This window comes from Danio rerio, chromosome 5, assembly GCF_052040795.2.
Source record: "Danio rerio strain M-AB ecotype USA chromosome 5, GRCz13ab, whole genome shotgun sequence".
Lineage (NCBI taxonomy): Eukaryota > Metazoa > Chordata > Actinopteri > Cypriniformes > Danionidae > Danio > Danio rerio.
In genome coordinates this window covers 22,903,484-22,930,000 of record NC_141025.1, presented here as the reverse complement: position 1 = coordinate 22,930,000, position 26,517 = coordinate 22,903,484, and the positions used below count along the sequence as shown (strand labels likewise).

Below are 26,517 nucleotides of genomic sequence, written 5' to 3'. Positions count from 1 at the left end.
TCGACTAACTAGCCACCGTAACCCCAACATTAGTCTATTTATAATCTAATGAGGATTAGTTGGCATGTAGATGCAATGTAACTTAAATTCAACAAACCATCAAAATAAAGTGTGACCACTGCTTTAAACAGTTCCAGCTTTATCTGAACAGTTCCTGTTTTAAACTCTGCTATACTGTATTTCAGATTCTGGGAAGTGGGAAATATTATCACAACAAAGCGAACAAAATCTCAGAAGCACGCAACAGGACAGGTAAACTGCACATTGTGCACTGTAAACATAGTGTAAAGTTGTTATCAAAAAACATAGCTTGAGTGTGTTGAAACCGAAAATCCTATTTCATTTCCTTCTACGTCTAAATTTCACTTTTATTTCGATATCATACTTGCACTTCCTCTGGTCATATTTTTGAATTTAACATCAAGCTTTGATTGAGAATTGTTGTAAGTAAATGCGGTGATATGAAAGATCATAGTAAAATGTACTCACATTGCACATTTAAGTACAGCAAACAGCTAAACAGATTGCAGATACATGCTAAAAGAGAGGAGGCTAGATCAAACAGGGGAAAGGCACAGGACAACAAAGTGTACGCTCTGCATTTCTGCAATCGACAAATAACAAAGAGACTGCAGTTACATGACAAAGCACAATCCCATGTCACTTATATACTATAGTAAACTGCAAAATCAGATTCCATAAAAGAATTATGCCATTTTAAATGCCAGTATTAGAGTCACAGCACAGGTAAACTGCCTTGTCACAAAGCACACACTGAATTTGACACAGGCAAAAGGCAATGCAAAGCAGCACAACCACGTGCAAGAAAGACACCCAAATGCTGCACAAACACAGCTGCGAATTAGCATGTGCAAAGCATCACATAACAAAGTCCAGGAATGAAACTGCAGCCTTGCACAGCACAGTCAAACAATATCCAGCACTGAAAATGACTGGCAGAGCAGTAGAGCGCTTAGTTGAGCATGTGTAGTGTGTATTCAAATGCAAGTCACATTAAACCACACAGCACAGGGAAACACAGCAAAGACATCCTGTGTTATAAAAGCACAAGATCATGAACTGACAGCGGATCATCACACTGCAGTACCAGCTTCGAATGCTCAATACATCACACCCAGACACACAGTACTCACAAATCTCTTTAGCTTCTTCTCCGGAGGGGATTTTATGAGCCATCCTGTGCACACCACATCGCCTGCGCTCATAGCTGCTGCGTCTGTGTGCGTGTGTGTCCGTTGCTGATTGCAGACTGAGAGCAAAGCAGAGAGAATCCTGTGCTCAACACCCCACCACCCCCTCCCCAAACACGGAGAGGAGGAACTCACAGCATCGACCAGAGTGAGAGTGTGTTTGTGTGTGTAAGAGAGAGAGAGGAGGAACAAACAGGGTGGGAGGAGAGAGCTTGTGTGTTTTTGTATTTGTATGTGAAAGGACATGTATGTACAAGTGAACTGTCTGTGTATTCTGGGTGGAGGAAGAAAAGATGTTCCTCCCTCTAGTATCTTGTAACAAACCAGCACATGACCTTGTGTTTGTATGTATGTGTGTATGTGTGTGTGTGTGAAAACCCAAGGTCAGTTTGAAAAAGGCTGAGGGGAATTTTAACTGGTTTATTAGGCCATCTGTCATTGAAGCCTCGGAGAAAGAAAAAGGGTGGGAGGGATGAAGTAATTAAATATTATCTAAAAAATAATTAATTATTTTTGTTAAACACCCCTCATCTCCCCTTCCAAGATGTGTGTCTCCACAATCGGTCCAACAGATATTCTCCAGGTACAAATACCGCTGCACAGTGTGGGTTGTAGCAGGTTGTGCTGCATGGGGAAATGCTGGAGTGTGGTGTATGTCTGCCATCTAGTGAATGATATCTACATCTGTTTTTTTTTATCGCTGCCACCTTTCTATATATGAGCAATTCCAGCGTTATGGATGTGAAATTTGCTGTAAAAATTCCAAACATAAATTCACAAAGAAAGTTTTTGTTAGGATTATATTGAAACAGCTGTTTATATTTTTTAAAACAACTAACCATGGGTTCAGAAGAATATCATTTTGTAAACATTTTCTCATGCACAAATTATTGATTTTATTTTTCATTTTTGCATTTATGCTTTGTTATGGATGTGATGAATGTGAAATTGGCACTTTTGTGACTTTGGTAAATCAAATATAATTGTTTGAAAACCTTGACAGATACATTTTTGAGTATTTTTAAAGTACTGTAAAGTACTTGGGTACACAAAAATGCAGAAATTTTTTGTTCTGCATTAAATATTTTCAAGCATATTTATATGTATTTTAGACATCACAATATGAATGTTTTAATTTCTAGAGTCTTAAGGCGTTTTTTTAAACCACAAAAAGTTTTCTGGTGGAATAAAGTTATAAAAAATAATATTAGTATATGGAACTAGTATATGGAAAAAATAAAAAACAACATTTCTCGTTTGTTTTTATTTAAGGATAATAACATGAAAGACTATATGTTGTATTTTGACCACTGAATGTGGAAACTTCTCAATTTTCGGTAACTAATAACTACACACTATAAATCATCTTTTAGCAAATAGTGAATTTGTTATTTGTCAAGCATAACCTCTGCATTAATAGACGTTAGTAAGCAATTTATAACTGCAGATACAAATGCTGTATTCTTGACTTACAAGCACATTTATAATGTGCTTAATAATTGTACTTTCATACTATGTTACTGGTTTATTTTTCATGACAAAATTATGTATCACATTATGTACAAATCATTTGTATTTAAGAGTAGTTGTTTTTTCATCATTCAGAATGAGTTAATGTTTAATAAACTATTCAAACGAACAGTTATGTATTCTTATTTAGGCATATAGTAATGGCTAGTTTGTATAGTTTATCCGGTTTTGTGACCTAATCTAAAGTGAGGACTATTTATGATTTATAAATCCCTTATTAAAATTACAATTAATTTAATAAAATTACAATTGTCTTAAAGACAATTAGAGTCTCAATATCAAATAAATAATACATCTTTTTAATCTTGCCTTAAAAATTAATTTACTGTAAAGTTTAAACATTGTTCACTAAAAGGAGTGTCAAAATACATCATAAAATTGGACAGAAAAACAGCAATATGATAATTTAACAATATATTATGAGACAACATTTCAGTCTTATTTAGTGATGTCTAATCCGTACGGTAATTTTATTTTAGTTAACATTGCAAAGATTTATTTTTCATTTAAAAGTTTCATTTGTGTAACTTCAAATGAATAGAAATTAATAAAGTTGTGTATTTTCTTTTTTCCTGTTTAGAATATAAATGAGCATTTAATTGTTATTTATAAAGGGTTTATAATTAGTCCTCACTTTAGATTAGGTCACAAAACTAGAAGAAGTTAAGTTAAAGCATTTACTAAAATACAAATCAACTATTAATATATGTCTGAATAATAAAATATATAGGCTAAATGTTAATTTGAAAAGTTTATTAACCAACTACTCTCAAATAACTGATTTGTAAATAATGCAATACTTAATTTAGTAATGAAAATAATTAATAAAACAAGATAATAAAATAATAAGAAAAAAGTAATAAAATAGTTAAAGTATGAAAATACAATTAATAAGCACATTATACATGTGCTTATAAGTCAAGAATACAGCACTTGTAGCTGGGATTATAAACTGCTTACTAACGTCTATTAATGCAGTTAATGCTTGCTTACCAGATAATGAATTCACTATTTGCTAGTGCTTAATAGATGATTCAGAGTGTGTAGTTAGTACAAAGTGTTATCAAATTTTCTCTTTCAGGAATCTGGTTACTTTGCAATTTCAGAGTGTTTAGTACAGATATTTTACAAACGAGAAATTGTAATTATGTCCATCCACATTCTATTCTCAGTAATTCAGTCACCTTATAACATCATAGTATTTAGTTTGAAATGCGGTATTAATAAAAGACATACTTGATCTTTGTGCTTTGTTTCCCAGTAAATTTTTACACGTAAGTTAGTCGTCCAAAATTCAACAATTTTATGCATATGGTTACAGTTCGACGTCTACCAATTTTGAGCGTTTCATAATATCGCGAGATTCAACAAACAGCTCAGAAATAGGCATGGGACCTTTCCAATCTCGCGAGATTTAGTATGAAGCTCTGAAAGGGGCGTGTGCGCGCGCCGTGACTATGGTCCTGTCATGACGCATATGCCAAAATTATTCTTTATAACTTACTATCTGTTCACCAATAACTCATGAAAACCTTCCTACATTGACAAACATGTCGGACGAAGAGCTACCGTCTACTTCTCGGGAGGCGCACGCGGAGGCGGAAGAGGTAAAGAAAGAGAAAAAAGAGAAGTGCATAATGTGTTTGCAGACGGACACGAAAAACAGGATGCAGAAGTTTACAGTTGATCTGCGTTTGCGGCGAGCGGAACATGGCGGGAAGGCGGAGTTCACATCTGCACAGCTCTAAATGTTTATTACTGTGTGTACAGCAGCGTGTTTCTGTGTGTCTTTGACAGATTTGCATGCGCTCCGTTTGCGGTCGGGGCAGAGTTGCGCCACACTTCTTGCAGACGGAGCGCAAATAAATCTGTATGATTCACATTAGCAACTACATGCAGACGCGGTCTATGTAAACAAACACTCGTACACACACGCACACAGTGATCTGACACGACTCTGATGTCATGCTGCCTTTATTTGAGCTCAGATAATCGAGCGTCACTGAGTGTTGTTTATCTTTTGTTACTATAACGTTAAACAGTTATAAGACTGAGCTCTAACTTTTTATGTTATGTCACATGGCTTGGCTTACACACTTGTGTTTGCATTTACATAACAGAGTTAGGCATGTATAAGATTCTGACCGTATGATAACCTCGGATAAAAACATCAGTTTTATGGCATTGTGATTACTGCTCTAAAATATATTCCTTTTAAATATCTGTGTAAATAACTACAACTTATATTTTACTTTTAGGAAACTTAAAATATTGTGGGACAGTAAACATGACAGGCTAAATTATACAGATGAATCATTGACTTCTGCTATCGTTATTTGTTTCAAAAACTGATTCGTTTACATATTAAAATGGCATCTTTAGATGTATTTTCTTCTGGAGATGCTGGTGTCATAAAAAAACTAAAAACAAAACCTAAAAATTTACATATGTCATAGGAACAGTATAGCAGAACATTTTCCAAAACCGCGGTATACCTTGAAAATGGTTATTGTCCCATGCCTAAACACAGTTAAGTTGTATAGTTTCTCTGTTGTCATAAAAATACATTGATTATAATTTATAACACATTTCTTACAGCCTTACAAATAAGCAACCAAAGCTTGTGCTAAGATGTCATTATTACTACGTTATTGTTGTTAGAATAATATTGCTCTTATATATTGTCCATATTAGCCACTACTGGCATATAATAATAGTGATATCAATAAACAGGATACTATAATAATGTATTCTAAAGTACGGCAAGGCAGGTTTATTTATATAGCACATTTCATACACAGTGGTAAATTAAAGTGCTTTACAGAAACAGGAATAAAAGAGACAAGAATAAGATAGAATAAAAACAGATTAAAATGTGTTAAAACAGGTTTTAAAAGAATGAAAAAGATAAAAAAGACAATAGTGTGATGATGATCTCTCGGACGTAACATAATTCAGTAAAGGCACAGCTAAACAGATGTGTTTTCAGTCTTGATTTGAATGTGCCTACTGTTGGAGCACATCTGATCATTTCTAGAAGCTGATTCCAGCAGCGGGGGGTGGGGGGGTTGTAGCACCTGTAGGCCAATTCACCCTGCTTTGAATGAACTGAACTGAGTTTCTAGTTTATATGATCCTAAAGATCTGAGTGATCTGTTCAGTTTGCATTCAGTGAGCATATCTGTAATGTACTGAGGTCCCAGGCCATTTAGTGATTAATACATAAATAATCATACTTTAAAAGCTATTCTGAATGTAACTGGGAGACTGTGTAAAGATCTGAGGACAGATGTGATGTGTGATGATTTTCTGGTTCTGGTCAGAATCCTGGCCGCAGCATTCTGGATGAGCTGCAACTGTTCGACTGAAACAGTAGAAACAATAATAGTTGTATCCATGGTTACCATTATAACCTGTTGTAAAGCATCGTTGCTTTCACTTGTTAAAAAAAAAAACTTTGGGGTAATTTTACAACATCATATAATTGAAAAGAACTTGAAAATTGAAGACTAAGAAATTAATGTTGCAAATGAACAACAACAAAAAGCGTGCACTGCTTAAGATTAAGGGCGTACTTCAATACAATACATTATTGTAGCATTTGACTTTTATATATTAACTATTCATTTTGCTGTTGTACTAGAATGATGCCCAATCCAAACAGTAATTCAACACTTGCTCATCCAATTTAGTAATAATCAAAAGCTCATTTGTGTTTATATCTGATATATGTTTTTTATATATGTTTTTAGGAGGATCCGCCATTTCTCCTGGGTCCTCCTCCTAAAGCAGTGGTGAAGGAGAGCCTGGCTGACCCTGAGTATGAGGAAAAAAGAGTGAGTCTTCATTACGTTTTCAATTTACACTGTTAATAGTTAACAGATAATGTATTTTAAATACACTGAGCTGTTAGTCAGTAGTAACCACAGGTGGGAGTGAGGTTAACAGCACCAGCTCTTTTAGACCAGCAAGAGGTGGAGGTGAAACTAAAAAGATGAAGGATTTTTCTGTAGTATTTCATACAAACATTGAATTCAGAAATGCTTGTTGCATTTCTATATGAATACTTTTGAACACTACTATACGTAGTACTATATTCACAGACGACAGATAGAAGAGAGCCTTTGTCTTATTCTGGTACAATGTGCAGTGTTTCCCCAGGTTTACAGTTTTGGGGTGGGGTATTGGGGGTGCGATGTGGCATGGCTATTCAGACTGACACCGACACAAACACTAGGAGTCATGGTGTTAATTTGTTTCTTTTAATGACAGCAGTAAATAATTGATCAACTGTTTAAACTGTACAACCATACAAGGTAAAAACATTTGTTTTTATATCTTTTTATCTTCAAGCTTAACCAAAGCACACAGTCTGAGCTAAATAGAACCAGGAATAGTTCACCTTTCGAGTCTTCTGGTTTTTGAGTCGTTTGTTCGTCACGTGACAGCATGTAAAGATAGATGACTTAAACCTGAGATCGCGAGAAATGATTGGATCAAATCTTATTTCAGCTCTAAATGCATATAATTGGCTTCTGTCTTTCACATGATGAAAGAACGACTCAAACCTGATAGAAGAATTAAAAAAGGAACTAATATCTGCCTCCATCTGCACTAATGTGCGCATACACAAATGAACGAATCACACCCTGAGAGGACTCACTGATCTCAAGTAATGCAAAAGATTCATTCAAAACAATTCACCTGTCAGATGTGGCACTCTCATTCCCATACAGCAGAAAGTGGCTGTGTAAATCTCCACCAGCCATAATTCAGAGAGCAGAAATTTGTAAACACGTGACCATGTAGAGACAAAAATGACATGCCGTTGTGTAAATAAGATACTATACCGATATTTAGCTTGTTCATTAAAAGAAGTTGTGTTTGGCGCTATATAGAAAATAAAATTAACTTGACTTCAAGGGGGTGGTTAAAGCCGTCGGGAGAGTCCCTACCTAATATGATGGTTGAAAAAAAAGAGGTTTTATTCATGTACAATTTCTCTGTTACTAAACAAAAAAATAGTGATATGCTTTAATAAGATTTTTTATTTTATTTAACATTTTTATGCTTGAGAGGTAATTTTTTTAGGTTTCACAGTTTTTGCAGTTTATGGCTGTTAATGTTTTGAAAGAATTTGATAAGTCTTTTCAGTAGATTTTAACCTAACATTTAATTGTATGTAGTTAATTTGTATATTTATTTATAACAGTGTATTATTTATAACTGTACATCCTGGCATGCTGTTAAAATTGCCTCTCAAGGACTTTGATTAGATACAAGTGATAAATAATCACATTATATTATATAATATAATATACACAATAATCTTATAAAATTATAATATAATTTATAAATTATTTATTTACTTTTTTATTATATTTTTTCCCTCTGAAGCACCATGTATATTTACTGTATTTGACCAAACACGGTGAAGTTAAATTAAGTTTGAAGTGATCTTTTGCACGTCCGATTTAACTCAAAAGTCTTCCTCTTTGTTTTTGTCTGTAGAAAACTGACCGTGCGAACAGATTTGAGTTCCTGCTGAAGCAGACTGAACTGTTCGCTCATTTCATTCAGCCTGCCAGTCAGAAGTCCCCCACGTCACCTCTGAAGGTGAAAATGGGGAGACCCCGAATCAAACAGGATGAGAAGCAGAACCTCCTTTCAGTTGGAGAGTGAGTCACACACATACACACACAGAGAGAGACAGATGTGTCATCATAATGATTTGGCCTTATTCATTTCTGGATGTGTGTTTCAGTAACCGGCATCGTCGAACAGAGCAGGAGGAGGACGAGGAGCTCCTATCTGAGAGCAGGAAGGCAGATAATGTTCTTGTTCGTTTTGAGGAGTCACCCTCATGTATGAATCACTGTTTTTATGAGCAGTCCATCTGTTTCTGTTTACACAAATAGTAATTAACAGTGGTAGATTAATAATTCATTGGTTATTTTAAAAAGAGCCTGTCATTATTTACTCATCCTCATGTCATTAGAAACCCATTTGCTGATTTTTTTTTCCAATGGAACACAAAAAATACTGCAATGTTAATGACATGACATTCACTTATGAGACAGCCTACAATTCATGACATTTGATTTAATTGACATCTGAAGATTTAATTGTCACTTTTAAATAATGAATTTTGCCCTGTTCCTCATGCTGATGACTTTTATGCAAATATAGACCCTTTTCACAAACCTGTTATGACGTGTTTAACAGTCATCATAATCTTAAATCCTTGAAAGTTTTTAATATTTAGATTTAAAAAAAATGTATGAACATTTAAATGCATTTATGAATGTATTATCACCTTTGCGTAAAATTACAAACGATGAATTACTACTTATGCAGGTGATTCTAATGCAGCGTATAGGGAGCTGAGAGTAAATCTGACGTTATTCTTTTCTCTGGTTTCAGTTATCAAGCTCACACTATTTTTGTCCTTTTTCTGAAAGTTTTGATAACACCACCACAGCATTTTAAAAAATTTATTCAGCAAATAGGATTGTAAAAAAATATTGGTTGTACTCTCCCAGTAATTGCGCTCTAAGTTTACCCAACTATGACGTCTTCTGCTACTGAGAAACCCGGAAATGTGAAAAGGGTCTATCATTTTGTATTTCACAGAAGAAAAAAACAGCATACAGGTTTGGGACTATTTAAGTAAAGTTCTATAAACCAGTGGTTCTCATACAAGTTAAACTTCCAGGGCACTTTGACATGCTGTCAGATATTTTAAATACTTATTTTTTTGAGGGGAGCTTTTATTTGATTTTATTAGACTTTTATATGATTTTTAGATCTATTACTATTTTTGTTATTATATGTGTTTTTAATTATTTTTTTCTTATCACATTTTGTTTTCATTCTGCTGCACATTTTGTCTGTAAAGTGCCTTGAGATGCTACATTTAAGGGCGCTATATAAAAATAAAGCTTATTATTATTATTATTATTAGCATTATTATTATAATCATTTTTATTATTATTATTAAATGAAGGCAAAACAGGCTTTAAAATAAGAAAAAATCTGAATAGTTTTTTTTAAAGGACACAGATTCACACTGTATTAGAAAAATTTGGAAATGTGAGGACAGCATGACAATTGCAGGAAATTAAATATCAAATATTAAGTATCTTCATTATTTACATTTGTTTTTACCTTAGCAACAACATATATAAATGTTTCTAGTTGTTAGATCTAAAATATTTTATCACTGAAAATTGTAATAGCATAAAAACAATCTTGATTCTTCTTATTCTTAAATATTGTACAACTGATAACAATGATAGACTTAAAGTTGAAGTTTAAAGAATGTCTGCATCACTAACAGCCCCAAATGGGACTGCAAAAGTAATGATTGTTTTTAAACTCAACAAGCACATGCAAAGCCATTCGTCATTGTTATTTTTCTGGCTTGTTTTCTGTGGGATTTTCTGGCTTGTTCTCTTTTACTTGATAACCTATTTGCAATTCTGTATGTGTGGAAGCAGCAGTTTTCGAGTTTACTCTGCATTTGCAATAATGCACACGATGACAGCAGATTCAACAAGCTTTCCAAAACAGCAGACATGTACAAGAGATGTGTTTTATTGTTATTAGTAATGAGTAATATTGCTTATTGCACTAATTATTGATTAATTTTTTTCAGTTTTCGATTTTTCAGTTGATTATTTTTCTTATTGACAGACATTAAGAATGGAACACTGAGAGATTACCAGATCAGAGGTCTGAATTGGATGATTTCTCTGTATGAGAATGGCATCAACGGCATCCTGGCTGATGAGATGGTAACCCCCCCCCCCCCCCCCCAATGTATTCATATTTAATGCTTTAAAATAAAAGTAAATACAGCAGCTATAGAAATACAGCAGATTGTTCATGATGGTATTTGTACTTTAAAAAATATTTATGTGATTTATCACTTGGACGCCTACAGTTTTTAGAAATAAACGTATGAATGTGCGTCACTGTTGAACCACACAGACTCTTGACAATGAAGAGACGGCTCCGGCATATTTTCAAAGGCTTTAGCGAGACTGATTTTTCTGGCTCTGTCTTGATGTCATAGACTGACTCACTGGATTTGTGTGTTCTGATTGGTTCAGGGTCTGGGTAAGACCCTGCAGACAATCGCGTTGCTAGGCTACCTGAAGCACTACAGGAACATTCCAGGCCCTCACATGGTCCTAGTGCCCAAATCTACTCTGCATAACTGGATGAATGAATTTAAACGGTGGGTGCCCACCTTGAAGGCCGTCTGTCTCATCGGGAATAAAGATGAAAGAGTAAGGCTGCTCACATTCTCAGTGCCCTTCCTTTTCTACCCACTTTCATCCTACCTGTAGGCCTTTAAAAATGCTTGTGTAATAATGAACCAGTCGTAATTAGTATGTGTGTGTGTTTTAGGCCGCGTTCATACGTGATGTGATGATGCCTGGTGAATGGGATGTATGCGTTACCTCATATGAGATGGTGATTCGGGAGAAATCTGTGTTTAAGAAGTTTAACTGGCGCTACCTGGTTATCGACGAGGCTCATCGCATCAAGAATGAGAAATCAAAGGTATTTGAACTCGGATGAATGACTGATGAGATCCAATTAACTAAAAAGCTGAGAAATGTGTCTCATAACACTTCTTAGATGATTTAAGAGGAAAATACTTCAGAGGCATGTTCCTCTCTTTCTCTCTCCTGCTGTCTTTTTCTCTTTTATCTCGGCTCGCAGTTGTCAGAGATCGCGCGTGAGTTTAAGACGACCAATCGTCTGTTGTTGACTGGGACCCCACTGCAAAATAATCTACACGAGCTCTGGTCGCTTTTGAACTTCCTGCTGCCTGATGTGTTCAACTCTGCCAGTGTGAGTCATACTTTTTAAAGAATTGCATCCTGTTTAATCTCCTCCCACATGTTATTTTGCTGTCATCGTTGCATGTCCAAATGTGTTGTGTATTTAGAGAAGTCTTCATCTTATATAACAGATTATAAACTTATATAAGATACTCCTTAAAAGTTTATAAACAAATTAGCACTGCGATAGGAAAGAAATGTCTTGCTTGTTTAGTTGAATTTTGTTTATTTGAGCGTTCGTTTGATTGTGGATATTTTCCTCTTTTTTTTTTGTACACACACTCTTATTTGAGACACATGGATGTTTTTCAAAACAAAAAATTTAAGAAAAATATTATATAAAATGTAAGTAATTTTCTGGAGCAACAAGCATTAGCATATTAAAATGATTTTTAAAGAATCATCTTACACTGAAGGCTGGAGTAATGGTAGCTGAAATTTCAGCACTGAATGACAGAAAACATTCATTATAAATTGAAATAAGATTTCATAATATTACTGCATTTATGATCAAATAAATGTAACCTTGATGAGCATAAAAGACTTCTTTCAAAAGTGTCGTAACTGACTCAAAATGTTTAAACAGAATTTTATACACAGAAATAAGCCTAAGAGGCACAGTTATAATCATAACTCAATTTGAACAATATACAGTAGTTAATGTACCATTATTAAAATGCATGTCTTTGTGCGTTTCTAAAATTTCAGGATTTTGATTCATGGTTTGACACAAACTGCCTGGGTGACCAGAAGCTGGTTGAAAGACTTCATGCTGTGAGTCTGTCTGGATTAGTGTTGTTCAACATTGAAGTGTTTTTTTCTGATGATGATTGGGACCCTCAAGCTATCGAGTGGTTGTTTTCAGGTTCTGCGTCCATTCCTGCTGCGCCGTATCAAAGCAGAGGTGGAGAAGAGTCTTCCTCCCAAGAAAGAGGTGAAGATTTACCTGGGGCTCAGTAAAATGCAAAGGGAATGGTAAGATTGCAAACAACTTCCTTTTAAAAAAAAGCAAGAATTGTTTAATAGAACGCATTAGTGTCTGCTAAATGAGTATATACATCTATTAATTCTTTTCCATGTGGTTGTTGGAAAAAGTCTTAGTTGAAGCATTATAAACCACAGACCAACCCAAAGAACTAGTTGGAGTTTAAGAAGAATTTAAGAAGTTTAAGAATGTGTAATCAATTGTCTCTAAGAAGGGAAAGAACCATGCAGTTTTATGACATAATATTATTAAAAAAAAAAAAAAAAAAAAAAAAAAAAAAAAAAAAAATATATATATATATATATATATATATATATATATATATATATATATATATATATATATATTTATTTATATATATATATATATATATATATATATATATATATATATATATATATAAATAAATAAATAAATAAATAAATATATATATATATATATATATATATATATATATATATATATATATATATATATATATATATATATATATATATAAATTCACTGTATAATGGATATGTGCCCTCCAGCTGACGCCAGAAGAGCAGAAACTGTTACTAATTAACCAATTTCACTTTAGAGATAGTATTTGAAGTGTAATATCTCATGATGACAAAACAGTTGATTTTGCTCACATTTTAAAATTAAAAGGTTGAACCACATAAAATGCGATCAGTCTAGAGACATTTCCCAGTTTGTCTCTGTTGCAATCAACACAATAATTAACCATGAAAAAGCCAAAGCAACGCAACACTACCAGATTACGCTTGTGTTTGCGATAAGGAAAAATCACCATTTTGTGGATGGACAACCTCAACCGTCTTTGCTCTGCTCAATGACAGGGTGATTATAAATTATAAATATAAAAAAACTGCACTTTCCTTATAGATGCAGTCTAAACAACTACATTATTGCCTAAAAAAGCCTCAAAAGTACACAATGTTGTCCAACAACTGCAATATTTGTCAAACTGTTGTGAGTTTATTATTCTGCTGTCATTTTAATAAAAGCTGCTTAATTACCTCATTTAGTGAAGGCCTATGCCTGAATTAAAGAGATAGTTTACCCAAAACTAAACATTCTGTTATCATTCATTTATCTTTTTTTGTTTCTTTCTGTTGAACACAAGAGGAGATATTTTGAAAAATGCTGAAACCCATTGACTTCCATAGTAATTGTTTTTTTCTTTTACTATAGAGGTCAATTGATATTGGTTATCAGCTTTCTTCAAAATATACTTGAGGGTGAGTAAATATTGATTAAACTTAATTTGTGAGTGAATTAACCTTTTAAGCAATTGTCTGTTTGTGAACCTGGGCCCTTAGGGTTTGATCAAATTGTAGTCTTTCTGTTCTAAATCCACTATTGGATATATATTAATGCAAACAAGTGGGTTCACCAATAACAGATGCAGTCACAGACAGCTCACAACAGGTGTGTCTTTAAAGGAAAATTCATGAGTATGTACTCGCAGAACCTGCTTATTGCATTGTGTTGCATCACAGTGGTTGAGCACTTGACCACATTAAACATCAAGTGCAAATTACCCAAGGTGCATTGTGATTCTGTTACTGAAGCAACATTCTGAGGTGAGCGGGGAGAGGTTCTAACCACAAGGTTGCTTATGTTTTTGTTTTGTTATAAATGTTGTGCTACAAATTGTTGTTCACATTGATAGACAGAGTATATTTTTCATCATTCTCAAGATTTATCCATGAGAAAAATGTTGAGGCATTAATCTTTAATGTGACATTGATAACACCTTAACTTGTGTGGTAAAAACTCTTTCAGTTTTACTGAGTGAGGCATTGCGACGTTGTCTTTTTCTGTTTTCCAGTGGAAAAAGTACAAGAGAAGCAGTGGTCTTGCATTCTGGTCACTCAAATTTATGATCAAAATCACATGAATTATTCCTTGACACTTGTTAAGAAATATCTTATTTTTCTCCATACGCTCACATCTTTGTTTATTTCTTTGTGGCACTCAAACTTGCCATATGGTATGATAAACACTTTGGGTGTTTATTTATAGTGTTTTGTATGCTGGATACTGGTGAAATGAAAATACTCTGTAAACAAACACTGTTGCTCACGACCCAGATTTTTATTAGTTTCTAACAAGGTGGGTGGTCTCAATGACAACAGTAAGGCAGCCTAGTCTATACATACAGTATATATTAAAAAGCCTCAACATACTAAAGTCCTATTTTAAAAGTAAATTCCTCTAATCCAATAATGTTCCATTGCTAAAATATTTTTTTTATAAACGTACAAGTTGATTGACAATCCTTACCCCTTACTTTTAATTTTTAAATATGGATTTTTAGGTGATCTTGCCATCTTTGTTCTCATAAACCATCAAAAATAATTTTCATGGTGCACTGCATTCCAAATTGGATATATCGCCCTCCGAAGGGCACTTTGGTGTGAAAACAATCATGGCAGCCATATTAAAGTATAGTTAAAAACTGAAATGCTCAAAACAGGCCATTTTGAAGGGCCCTTTGGAATGAAAGTTTTTTTCCAAGGATACAACTGTTGTGATTTATTTTGGATTGCGAAAGCAAAATTCTCCTATGAGATTGATTATACTGCCTCCCGATGGTGAATGTGGTTATAAAGTAAATATGGCAGGTACTATTTTGTAGTTTGTTCATTTATTTCACTAATTTGGCAATCGTCAAATGTGATCTGGAAAACGGTTTAAATTTCTGGTTAGTAAAAAAACATTAGTGATCCAATTGGGACAATGCTGAATTCATTTTAAAACTCTTTTGAGTGTGTAAGTGCCTAAGTACACAGTGCAAAAGTGCATATTAGTGTATAGTGTACATTTGGGACACATGTTAAGAGTTATGAAGAAAACGTTATTATACATTTTTTAAAGAGCCCCTATTTTTCATTCTTAAAGGTCATATTTTGATTTTGGGGGTCTCCAACAACAGACTGATATGCATGCAAGGTGAAAAAACACTTTCATTGTGTTTTAATATGTATTTACCTAACTATCCCAACGACTCCCATATGATTCGTTCAGCGATTCATTTGTTCCCAAACCCTTTGGTTAATCTGCGATGACTGGTCCGATGACCCTGTCTGTTGTGATTGGTGGACTGGGTTCAGTGCATCAGAGAGAAATGCCCACCACGGCCATGAAGTAGTAGAGCGTATTTTAGAGCCCAATGTCCACTATATCATTAAAGAATGAATAGTTTTAGACATGATGCACTTAAAGATTTAAACCACAGCTGGATGTTTTCATTCACTTTGTGCCGTGTTACACACCGGATGGAAGGTCATTTTTAAAAACCCATAATAGGGGCTTCTTAATAAAAAAAAAAAACTTTCACACACACACACACACACACACACACACACACACACACACACACACACACACACACACACACACACACACACACACCACAAACAAACAAACAAACAAACAAACAAATAAATAAATAAATAAATAAATACATAAGGCACAGCCTGCTCATTGTTTTGAGCAAGTAGACAAATAGTGCAACAAAAGCACACCTCCTTGATTGACTCATAAGTGCATTAAAAAAAAAAAACTTTTGACCCTTACACCCTTCATCTCAAGCTGTCATTCTGGAGTGTAATTAGGGCATAGGGATGAGCTTTTTCCAATAAAATGCAGTACCAATATCAAGACTATAAGTAGTGTTATATCAGTAGTGTTATATCAAACATGTAGTGTTTTAAGTTATTGCAAATATTATATACATTTCTATAGATATATAGATAAAAACCAAATCATGTTATGCATGTTTTAAAGGTACAGTAGGTGATCTGCCTAACTGCTAACCAGTTAGCATAATATCTTTGAAACACAACCCTATTTTGGTCGCCACGTCTCCTGAAATCACGAACGCGCACAATAAAGATGACAGAGACCCACTTGATCATGTCAATTGCCAGTTAGAAAACTATTTAGTACTTTATAATACTACAATTCCAAATGAAAAACTGTATTATATCTAGCACATTTTCAGTTGTGTAGTTAGCAAGCAAAACTTGTCATGATGTGCAATATATCATACATGCAAGGATAGCTGGTCTCACTGTCTCACACGCTTTGTCCTAAAGCGAATACTGTATGCTTAGTGGTTGGGCGGCGGCGTGCAGGAATTACACTTATTACTAAGCCATACTTGTATAAATAGCCATGCTGTTGCAGACTGAATATTCAAAGCAGCATGGTTTAAGGGCTGTGTCACAGGTTGTCATTTTTCAAAAATGAAGCAATATGAATATAAAACCAACTTCACCTTAGTAAAGCAGGCTATAGGCGGAATAGTGCTATTTACTGATGTTTTGTTGTTAAACTAAATAAAATCTACTATTTGATGCTGTAAAAGGTCTTTTATGAAGCTGTAAATAGTCACATCAATCTTTCACCGGAGGATTTCAGTGGCTAACAACACTTCTGTGCGTATAACCCTTTCATAACACAACATATTCTACATCAGCTTTGTCTGACTTAAATTCTTTTAAAACAGAACATTACCTGTCTAGAAGAAATACTTCAGACAAGGTGTCATCCTTTCTCCAGCCTGCAAAAGTAACTCCAATATTGATTCAGTATTTTATAGTTGTGATTCAGCATTTGCTTTTACCTCTGTCACTTGTGTCATCTGCATGAACAGAGGTGCACAGGTGCACAGTTGCACAAATCTACACTTGTTGTGACTTATCTGAATTATGGGAATTTTTGGGCCAACAAATTTTAATTGGATGAACATTTTTTAGTCTTATGCCTTACCCAGAATATAAAAATAAATTTAAATACATTTAGATCATTTACTTTAATCATTACTATTGGAATGTGAAGAGACTTTCAACCAGCACAACAAAAAAATGTTTCTGAAGACAATCACCTACTGCACCTTTAATGTTGAATTCTTTCCCCGTTAAAACCTGAATGTCATGTGACCAACAGGAGGATTGCAGCATCTCATTTCTAACAGGATGCATTCTGTGTTGTCCTAGTCTTCCAAGTTTGTTCTTACAATGTAACGTGGCAACATTGGTTTCTATGAGAATGTGAGTCTGTTGCCTGCATTCTTGGAATTGAGAAACAGCCATAGTATCATGATGTCACTTTGCAGTCACAAGTGAACAACATTAAAAACAAAAGTAAATGGGCTCTAAACAAAAGCTGAAAATGCATTTGATCAAGGTTACTTTTAAATTGTAAACAGCAAGTTAATACCAGTCAGGAAACAGGGTCACACGTTGTTAAACAAAATCCTTGAAATTGTCTAGCAGTTGTTATCACTTCAGAATAATACAACGATTATATACTGACACAGTAGTTGCTTACATGAACCCAAATAATCTATTTGCGATTGGACTAGCAGTCAAATTCAGACAAAAAGCTCACACATAATCACATCAGTTGAAAGCAGTCGGCTAAATTGGATTGTAAGGGTTGGTTTAAGCCTTTTCTAATCTGATCGATAAGAGATGCAAGCACTCAATCAGATTGAAAGCCAAAACTGAAAAGTTATTTTCTTAACTCAAACACTATGTTCAGATTTATCAACCGGAATGAAACAAACAGTGTAGATAAAAACAGCTTTTTTATTTCATTAACCAGGTACACACGTATTCTGATGAAGGATATTGACATCCTGAACTCTGCTGGAAAGATGGATAAGATGCGACTTCTGAATATTCTGATGCAGCTGCGAAAATGCTGCAACCATCCATACCTGTTTGACGGGGCAGAGCCTGGTCCTCCATACACCACGGACACACACTTAGTCATCAACAGCGGCAAGATGGTCGCTCTGGATAAGCTTCTGCCTAAAGTGCAAGAGCAAGGTGAACACTGTGTGTTTTTCCTTCTCCGCCAGCTGTTGAATGGATTTTTTTTCATGTAGTTTTTGTGTTTCTGGGTATGCAGGATCCAGAGTGCTAATATTCAGCCAGATGACGCGTGTGTTAGATATTCTGGAAGACTATTGCATGTGGAGAGGCTTCGAGTACTGCAGATTGGATGGCAATACACCTCATGAGGCCAGAGAGGTACAAACACTCACACATAACCACACACATTCATTAAAATGCACACAGTTTCAGTTTCAGATGCATCCTTGAAACATGCAACAGCTTTTATTTAGTAGGGATGTGGCGAAAAAAACATTAGAGAAATTAATTCTGCATCAAGCCTAAGATTATCAGCATGCATCCTTATTCTCTTTTCACTCGATTCTGAGCTTAGTTAGTAACAGCAGATGGCGCACTAGGTTGATTTTTAACTGGACACTCAAATGCTCACAAGGAAAAGTGCACACAAATATAAATAAATAATTTAAATATGGTTTAATTTGTTGTCTTTGGATCTAAAACATGGCTACAAAAACTTTATTAAAGATATATATTGAATAGATTCCAAACTAAATTGGTTTTCACCCTAATTACTTGATTCTAAAATCAATTGTTACTAGAAAACGTTTATTTAAAGCTGATGTTTTCAAAAAAAAAATCAAAGCCACTTATTAGATTGCCTTCAAGAAATCTTTGAGAAATATGTAATAAGTTTGTGTAAACATTATTTTATTCATTCATTCATTCATTTTCTTGTCGGCTTAGTCCCTTTATTAATCCGGGGTCGCCACAGCAGAATGAACCGCCAACTTATCCAGCAAGTTTTTACGCAGCGGATGTCCTTCCAGCTGCAACCCATCTCTGGGAAACATCCACACGCACATTCAAACACACACACACTCATACCCTACGGAAAATTTAGCCTACCCAATTCACCTGTACCGCATGTCTTTGAACTGTGGGGGAAACCAGAGCACCCGGAGGAAACCCACGCGAAGGCAGGGAGAACATGCAAACTCCACACAGAAACGCCAACTGAACCGAGGTTCGAACCAGCGACCTTCTTGCTGTGAGGCGACAGCACTACCTGTTGCGCCACTGCCTCGCCCCCACACTATTTTATATCAATTGTTTTGTTTTCCATTTATTTGAAATCAGCCTACCAATGATTTGCATTTCTTTTTCTATTTTTTTCTCAAAGTAAGAATTTTTTATGGGACCATTATAAAATAGATAGCTTAGATGGTTTAAAAGTTTTTGTTTTTTGGTTAGTTTTTTTATTATTTATAATAAAGCATGGCTATGATCACTTCACAGAATTCATCTGGGTATCACAGTGCAATACCTTTAACACACTTAGCAACACAATCAATATTTTGTCAAAACTTTTCCATGTATTATGTATGTTTGGGGAAATACGCTGTTATTTATTTAATGAAGTATTAGTGACCACTGGTTGCATCATTTTTTGTTTTTGTTTTGGAACCATTGTCTTCTAGTAATTTGTGCTGTTAAATGTTGCTTATTATAGATGAGCTATGGTTTCATCTCAAAGCATGAAACATGTTTGGAGATGTATATGTTTCAATAACAAAAAACAACAACAAAAGCAGGCATTTGAAATGGATATTATTGAATTTATTGACAGAAATCAAAGTTCCTCACCAGGCTGATATCAATAGCATTTATTGGCCTGTACTGATATGATCACTAGTATGTCATTTAATTAACTATTTAATTTACAGTGTATCATTTATTTGACTATTTTACAACCCTATTTTGCTCCATTTTAATATAAAAGTCTCTCAATGCATCTAATAGCAGAACAGTGTAACCGAAGAAGTTAAACTATGTTAAAAAACCCTTATCAAACAATAATATTTATTAATCAACAACAACAACAACCATTACAAAACTTGCACAAAGGCTGCATTCTATATATAATAAAGTTATGAATCTTTGTCCTAATCCGAAACGAAAGGCTGTGAAAACAAAAATATATAAATAAGAATAAGAGTATCTATTGGAAATAACTATGACAAATTATCTCTCATATTTAACCACTACTGAGGAGAATACAATGTCCTTATTCACAATATAGCATAGTCGCTCATATCTCATTGCTTATTTAAGGAGCTAATGTTATTAAGAGGGACCTGCACTTGTTAAAAAACAATTCTCATCTCTAAATACCAAGAAAGCAACCATTCACTGAGAGGAAGACAATAAATTAGCTGCCTTATTAAAATTATGAGACTCGTGCCGGTGAGGAATGAGGAATCTCGGCTGAGTGTACATAAAGACACTGATTAACCCACCTGGTTGTTATGGAGACCGGTGATCAGTTCTGGGGTGAATGCAAACTCTGTAATGGGGACACTAGACACACTCATAATCATACTCTTATTCTTGCAAATATTAGGCACTGGAAGTATCAGTGTCTCCACGCATATAACTCAATTCTTCCAATCAGTTTGCTTTTTAAAAATACGTTTAGTAAATTGTAAGTTAAGATTTGTAGCTTGGCTTCATTGCTTTGATCTGTGTCTCATTTGAATATACTGATGCAAATGTTGAAGAGACCACTTGAAAATTCTTTGGATTGTCCAATAACATTTCTTTCAAATTTAAAATAAACATAGTGTTATTTCGATTAGTTTTTTTTTTTGTGTAGAAAATGGTCATCAACATGTTTCCATTTGTTTTGACTGAAAATTTGATTGTTTAACTGATCTGAAGGTAAAATATTCACATTTTGTCTGACAATATGACTTTATTTAACCAGTTATTTTATGCTATAAATGACTAGGGCTGCACAATATATTATTTCAGCATCAGAACACATCTGATTTGCAGAGTCAAGAAAGTTTGGCTACAAAAACGTATATTTGTTGGTGTAACAAAGATTAATTGTAATTATTTATGCGATTTATGCAAAATAAATTTTTTTTTGTCTTGTTTTTTTCAAACATAAACATTTCAAATCGAAATTAAGTTTATTGTAATTACCCAATTGGCAAATAATTTAGCTTGTTTAAAGAAAACATTTTTGATTTATTTCTTCTGAAGGCAAAAACAAAACAATATTTTTATTTGATCTACAAGAATTTTTAGATAAACAAGAAATGTTTTTAAACAAGAAATGAGACAAAGTAAGCAAAAACATTTTTTATATGATATTATTTTTAATTATTTTATTTCTGTACCTTAATACTATTAGCCTCCCCAGAAAACCAAAATTATCTTGTGAAACTGGATACGTATTGCAATATTTATTGCATAAAAATAAAAAAATCGCAATATCAGATTTTTCCAATGTCAAGCAGCCTTACAAGCAATTTGGGTCATGACATGGAATATCATGTAATTTTAAAAGGTCTAGTCCAGACATTGAAAATCAGGGTATATTTTATATATGTTTTATAAAATTTATGGAATATTAGGGATTGTTGTTTGCAGTTTTAAACTTAAACTTTTCCTATTCTCATATGTTGTTTTTCTATACCATGTTTATATTGTTTATTTTACATGCCTGTTGTTAAGGTTAGTATATTTATCCAGTGCCGTTCCTTTTTCGCTTGTCAACCACAGGGTTCGTACGGGTGCTGTAAATTCTGGAAAATGCTTGATTTTTAATATAGTGTTTAGTGTTAGGAAAGATTTGGATTTTGGACAAAGTACTTGCACCCGCTTGAATCTGAAATTATAGGGCTTAAAATTACAACTGTTTTGGTTGCATATGCACCCAAAATTGTATCCATACAAGCTCAAAATATATTTGGGAGCATTTGTGTTTTTTTGTCGTAATTTTTGTGTAATTTTTGTCGTGCGACCAGTTTTCACTGCAAAATGTTCACCGCATGCACATATTTAGGAGACAATTCACACAGAATACCTAGTTGCACCTAAACACCAAACGACGAAGCGCTCAGGAATAGTTCAAAACAGACATGTCAACTTGCTACTACACCCAAACAAAATCTGACTGTAAGCACATTTTTTGAGATATCAACTTTAGGTAGAAAGCGACCAAATTTAAAAAGATCCAATCTTTATCTAATAACTGACCCCTTTGGTCCCATTTTATATTAAGTGTCCTTAACTACTATGTACTTGCATCAAAAAATGAATACAATGTACTTACTTTGTTTATAATGTATTTGAGAACACTTGTGGTGCTTTTGAGTTGGGATAGAGGCTAGGTTATAGACAGGTTTGGTGGCATGGGTAGATTTAAGGGTGGGTTAAGGTGTAAGGGATGGTCAACAGTGTATTTACAAATATAATTACAAAAGTTAATTACAGATGTAATTACATACATGTATTCAATCAATCATAAGTACACAGTAAATACATGTATTTACAAATAAAGTACATTGTAACAAACTATTAATTCCTGTGTAAGTACATATTAGTTAAGGCCACTTAATATTGAAATGTCATATATATATATATATATATATATATATATATATATATATATATATATATATATATATATATATTTTTTTTTTTTTTTTTAAATAGCAAGATAAATTCACATGCGAAAAAGTACATACAGCATATATGAATGTAATTTACTGTGGTTGTTAGGTGCTGGAAAAGCATAAAAATGCACCTCAAAAGGGCTTGAGAAGTGCTGGAATTTGAAGTTGGAAAAGGTGTAAGAACTCTGTAAACAGCAATTACTTAAGTCAAATGCAGTCACCAAGCTGGCAAAATTCTACCTTGTTTTGTGCCTGCTCAATTCTTAACTAACAGCTGCCTGTTTTCTTGCTCATCATTCACCTTAATTTTTAATCTAGAGGTAAGAGGTAAATATCTGACATATTTAAGTTACAATGAAAAAAAGGTAGATGGGGTAAAAAAAAAAGGTATATGGGCCATTTTATTCCATTTCCACTTGTCAACAAGCCATCACTTAAGTCAAATGTAGTCACCAAGCTGTACCTGGCAAAATACTTAATTGTTTTGCGTTTGGTCAACGCTTTAATAATAGCTGCCTGTTTTTCTGTTCGTTATTCACCTTAATTTTCAATGTAGAGCTCAGCTCTTTTCTGCGATTGTGTTAGATTTCCCATTCATTTGCTGTTATTTAACAAGTAAACAAGACCAGAACTTATGCTTCAAACCAGCATGTTTATGACAATACTTTAAAATTAAAATAATATAATATGAAAATTTCAGTTTACAACATCAAGCAACATAACAAGTCATTGTTGTGTGGCTAAAATGAATTAAAGTGTATGAGATCAAAAGTCTTGACATATTTAAGACACAATGAAAAATGTCTTAGGTAAATGGGTCCTTTATTCCTTTCTCGCTTGTCAGCTAGCCATCACTTCAGTCAAATACAGTCACCAAGCTGTATCTGGCAAAATGCTACATTGTTTGGTTTCAGGTCAATGCTTAAATAATAGCTGCCTGTTTTTCTGTTCTTTAATTACCTTAATTTGCAATCTAGAGGTCAGCTCTTTTCTGCGATTGTGTTAGATTTCCCACTCATTTGCCGCTATTTAACAAATTGCAGTAAACAAGACCATACTTGTGCTTCAAACCAGCATGTTCGTGACAATACTTTAAAATTACAATAACATGATATGAAAGTAACAGTTTACAACATCAAGCAACACAGCAAGTTGTTGTGTGGCTAAAAATGAATGGAAGTCGATGAGATCAGAAGTCTTGACATATTTAAGATACAATAAAAAATAAAGTAGATGGGTCAAGGGCATTTTACTCAAACAAATAACTATAAATTGTAAATCCAGGGAAACTGAGAATGCCCAAGTGCACTCTTTATTTTGTCCATAGCTGTATATCTGACCACTTGATCAACTGAGAAGTAGACCATATGAATTTTAATTACATAAGTGGTATAATAAATAACGTCTGTCTCTCTGTAAATTGCTGTCCTTTTTCCTGTCCTTCTCTCTGTGTTGTTGTGCATTAGCAAGCCATAGATGCTTTTAACGCCCCGAACAGCAGTAAATTTATCTTCATGCTGAGCACACGGGCAGGTGGGCTGGGGATTAATTTGGCTACAGCTGACGTGGTGATTCTCTACGACTCAGACTGGAACCCACAGGTGGACTTGCAGGCCATGGTGAGAAACACAACACACACATACACACAACTACAAAGCCTAGCTCACTAAACTTTATGATTGTGTGCCTCAGAGAGATGCCAGCTTTCTTTATGACTGCTTGTTTTTTATATTTTAAATGGTTGTTGTTGTGCTGTGTGCTTTAGGACCGTGCTCACCGAATTGGACAGAGGAAACCAGTTAAAGTGTTCAGGTTGATCACAGACAACACAGTGGAAGAGAGAATTGTGGAGAGAGCCGAGATGAAACTACGGCTGGACTCCATAGTCATTCAGCAAGGTTTGGAAACTATTGTAGCAAAGACAAACAAAAAAGTGATTCCTCACACTTTGTTTAATGCCAAATAATAGCTTTAAAATATAAATATTAAACAGTATGAATTGTAAGGTGTCCATGTTCCAGAAGTAATTATAGTAATTCACTGTGTTGCTGAATGGTTGTACTGGCAGAGAGGAAGCGGATTTAACAGTCAATTAAACAAAAAAAAAACCTCAAAGCTAGTCTTGCAAGTGTGTAATTATAAGTGATTTGAATTACTTAAAGTAAACAAAACACTAAAGATGGTGTGCAAATTGTAGATACTAATGATTTCCCACTGAAGCAGTTTTAAGCAAATATTAGATACACGAGATTGGTGTGTAATGAAGTTCAAAAGCCCATTGAAATTCATGTTTCGAAGGGAAATTATTATTTTTATTCAGCAGTGATACATTATATTGACACGTTAATTAGATATTATATATACAAATGTGACCGTAAAGACATTAGAGTTCCACACAAATAGGCAGAACTGTATAAGAAATATATAAGGATAAGAAGTAAACATTAGAAATATTTAAGAAGAATCATGTGACATTGAAGACAAGAGTAATTAATAATGTGGGAATACACTACCTGACAAAGTCTTGTCGTCGATCCCAGTTGAAAAAGCAACAAATAATAACTTGACTTCTAGTTGGAAAAGTGGCAGAAGGTAGACCTTTATCACAAATACTGCAGAGACCTATTGGAACCTGCATGGACCCAAGATTCTCACATACATTAGTCAAGTTTGGTGAAGGAAAAAATCTTGGTTTGGGATTACATTCAGTATGGGGGCGTTTGAGAGATCTGCAGAGTGGATAGCAACATCAACAGCTTGAGGTAACAAGACATTTGTGCTGCCCATTACTTTACAAACCACAGGAGAGGGCAAAATCTTCAGCAGGATAGTGCTCCTTCTCATACTTCAGCTTCCATATCAAAGTTCCTGAAAGTAAAAAAAGGTCAAGTTGCTCCAGGATTGGCCAGCCCAGTCATCAAACATGAACATTATTGAGCATGTCTGGTGTAAAATGAAGGAGGAGGCATTGAAGATGAATCCAAAGAATATGGGAGTCCTGCAAAGACACTTTCTTTGCCATTCCAGATGACTTTATTAATAAGTTTGAGTCATTGCAGAGATGTATGGATGCAGTCCTCCAAGCTCATGGGAGTCATACACAGTATTAATTCTTTTTTCACTGCACCATGACTTTATATTCTATAATATACATTATTTTTAAGTGACAAGACTTTTGTCTAAGCAAAGTCAGACCTTACTGTCCTAATGAAATAATTAAAAATCAAGACATTATCATATTTAATTTAGGTAAAATAAGCATAATCTAGTGGCATTTGCCTTTCATTTAAGGCACTTCTGATGCTAAATGATCAACTAGAAGTCAAGTAACTTTTTGTTGCTCTCACTACATGACTAGGCAACAAGACTTTTGTCAGGTAGTGTTTTTGCATCAGATGAATAAATAACATTTTAAAATATATATAGTAGAAAACAGTTATTTTAAATTGTAATAATATTTCACATCACTACTGTGTTTACTGTACTTTCGATCAAGGTCAGTCTGGGCGAGTCCATCAAAATAAGCTTTGAAACATAAATATTTCAAAACAACATCAAATTCTTTTACTTTCCAAAACCAAAACTTAAAATAAA

At 34.1% G+C, this 26,517-nt stretch overlaps 2 protein-coding genes across 13 annotated transcripts in view; one reads left to right on the top strand and one right to left on the bottom strand.

Moving 5' to 3' along the window:
* The window catches only part of gab3 (GRB2 associated binding protein 3), a 45,460-nt gene extending 44,188 nt beyond the window's left edge, over positions 1-1,272 (bottom strand). For all 4 annotated transcript variants that reach the window (XR_015491123.1, XR_015491122.1, XM_087253401.1 and 1 more), the window contains exon 1: positions 1,155-1,272. Coding sequence is in view for 1 of the 4 variants with exons in the window: in XM_087253400.1 (XP_087109526.1) it covers positions 1,155-1,226 (72 nt within the window). In the remaining 3 variants the exon portion in view is untranslated. The remainder of the gene's footprint in view (positions 1-1,154) is intronic.
* Positions 1-26,517, top strand: part of smarca1 (SNF2 related chromatin remodeling ATPase 1) — an 82,248-nt gene that overhangs the window by 42,268 nt on the left and 13,463 nt on the right. For 5 of the 9 annotated variants that reach the window (XM_087252171.1, XM_087252170.1, XM_087252167.1 and 2 more), the window contains 14 exons: positions 186-252; positions 6,494-6,577; positions 8,253-8,419; positions 8,506-8,606; positions 10,437-10,537; positions 10,856-11,035; positions 11,157-11,312; positions 11,475-11,606; positions 12,305-12,370; positions 12,462-12,571; positions 18,204-18,430; positions 18,513-18,634; positions 24,390-24,542; positions 24,689-24,821. In XM_087252171.1, the coding sequence (XP_087108297.1) occupies positions 8,364-8,419; positions 8,506-8,606; positions 10,437-10,537; positions 10,856-11,035; positions 11,157-11,312; positions 11,475-11,606; positions 12,305-12,370; positions 12,462-12,571; positions 18,204-18,430; positions 18,513-18,634; positions 24,390-24,542; positions 24,689-24,821 (1,537 nt within the window). In that variant the 5' untranslated portion in view covers positions 186-252; positions 6,494-6,577; positions 8,253-8,363. Of the gene's footprint in view, positions 1-185; positions 253-4,170; positions 4,349-6,493; positions 6,578-8,252; positions 8,420-8,505; positions 8,607-10,436; positions 10,538-10,855; positions 11,036-11,156; positions 11,313-11,474; positions 11,607-12,304; positions 12,371-12,461; positions 12,572-18,203; positions 18,431-18,512; positions 19,269-24,389; positions 24,543-24,688; positions 24,822-26,517 lie in introns of those variants that run through there. The other 4 variants (XM_087252166.1, NM_001099997.1, XM_087252169.1 and 1 more) reach the window with 4 other exon arrangements.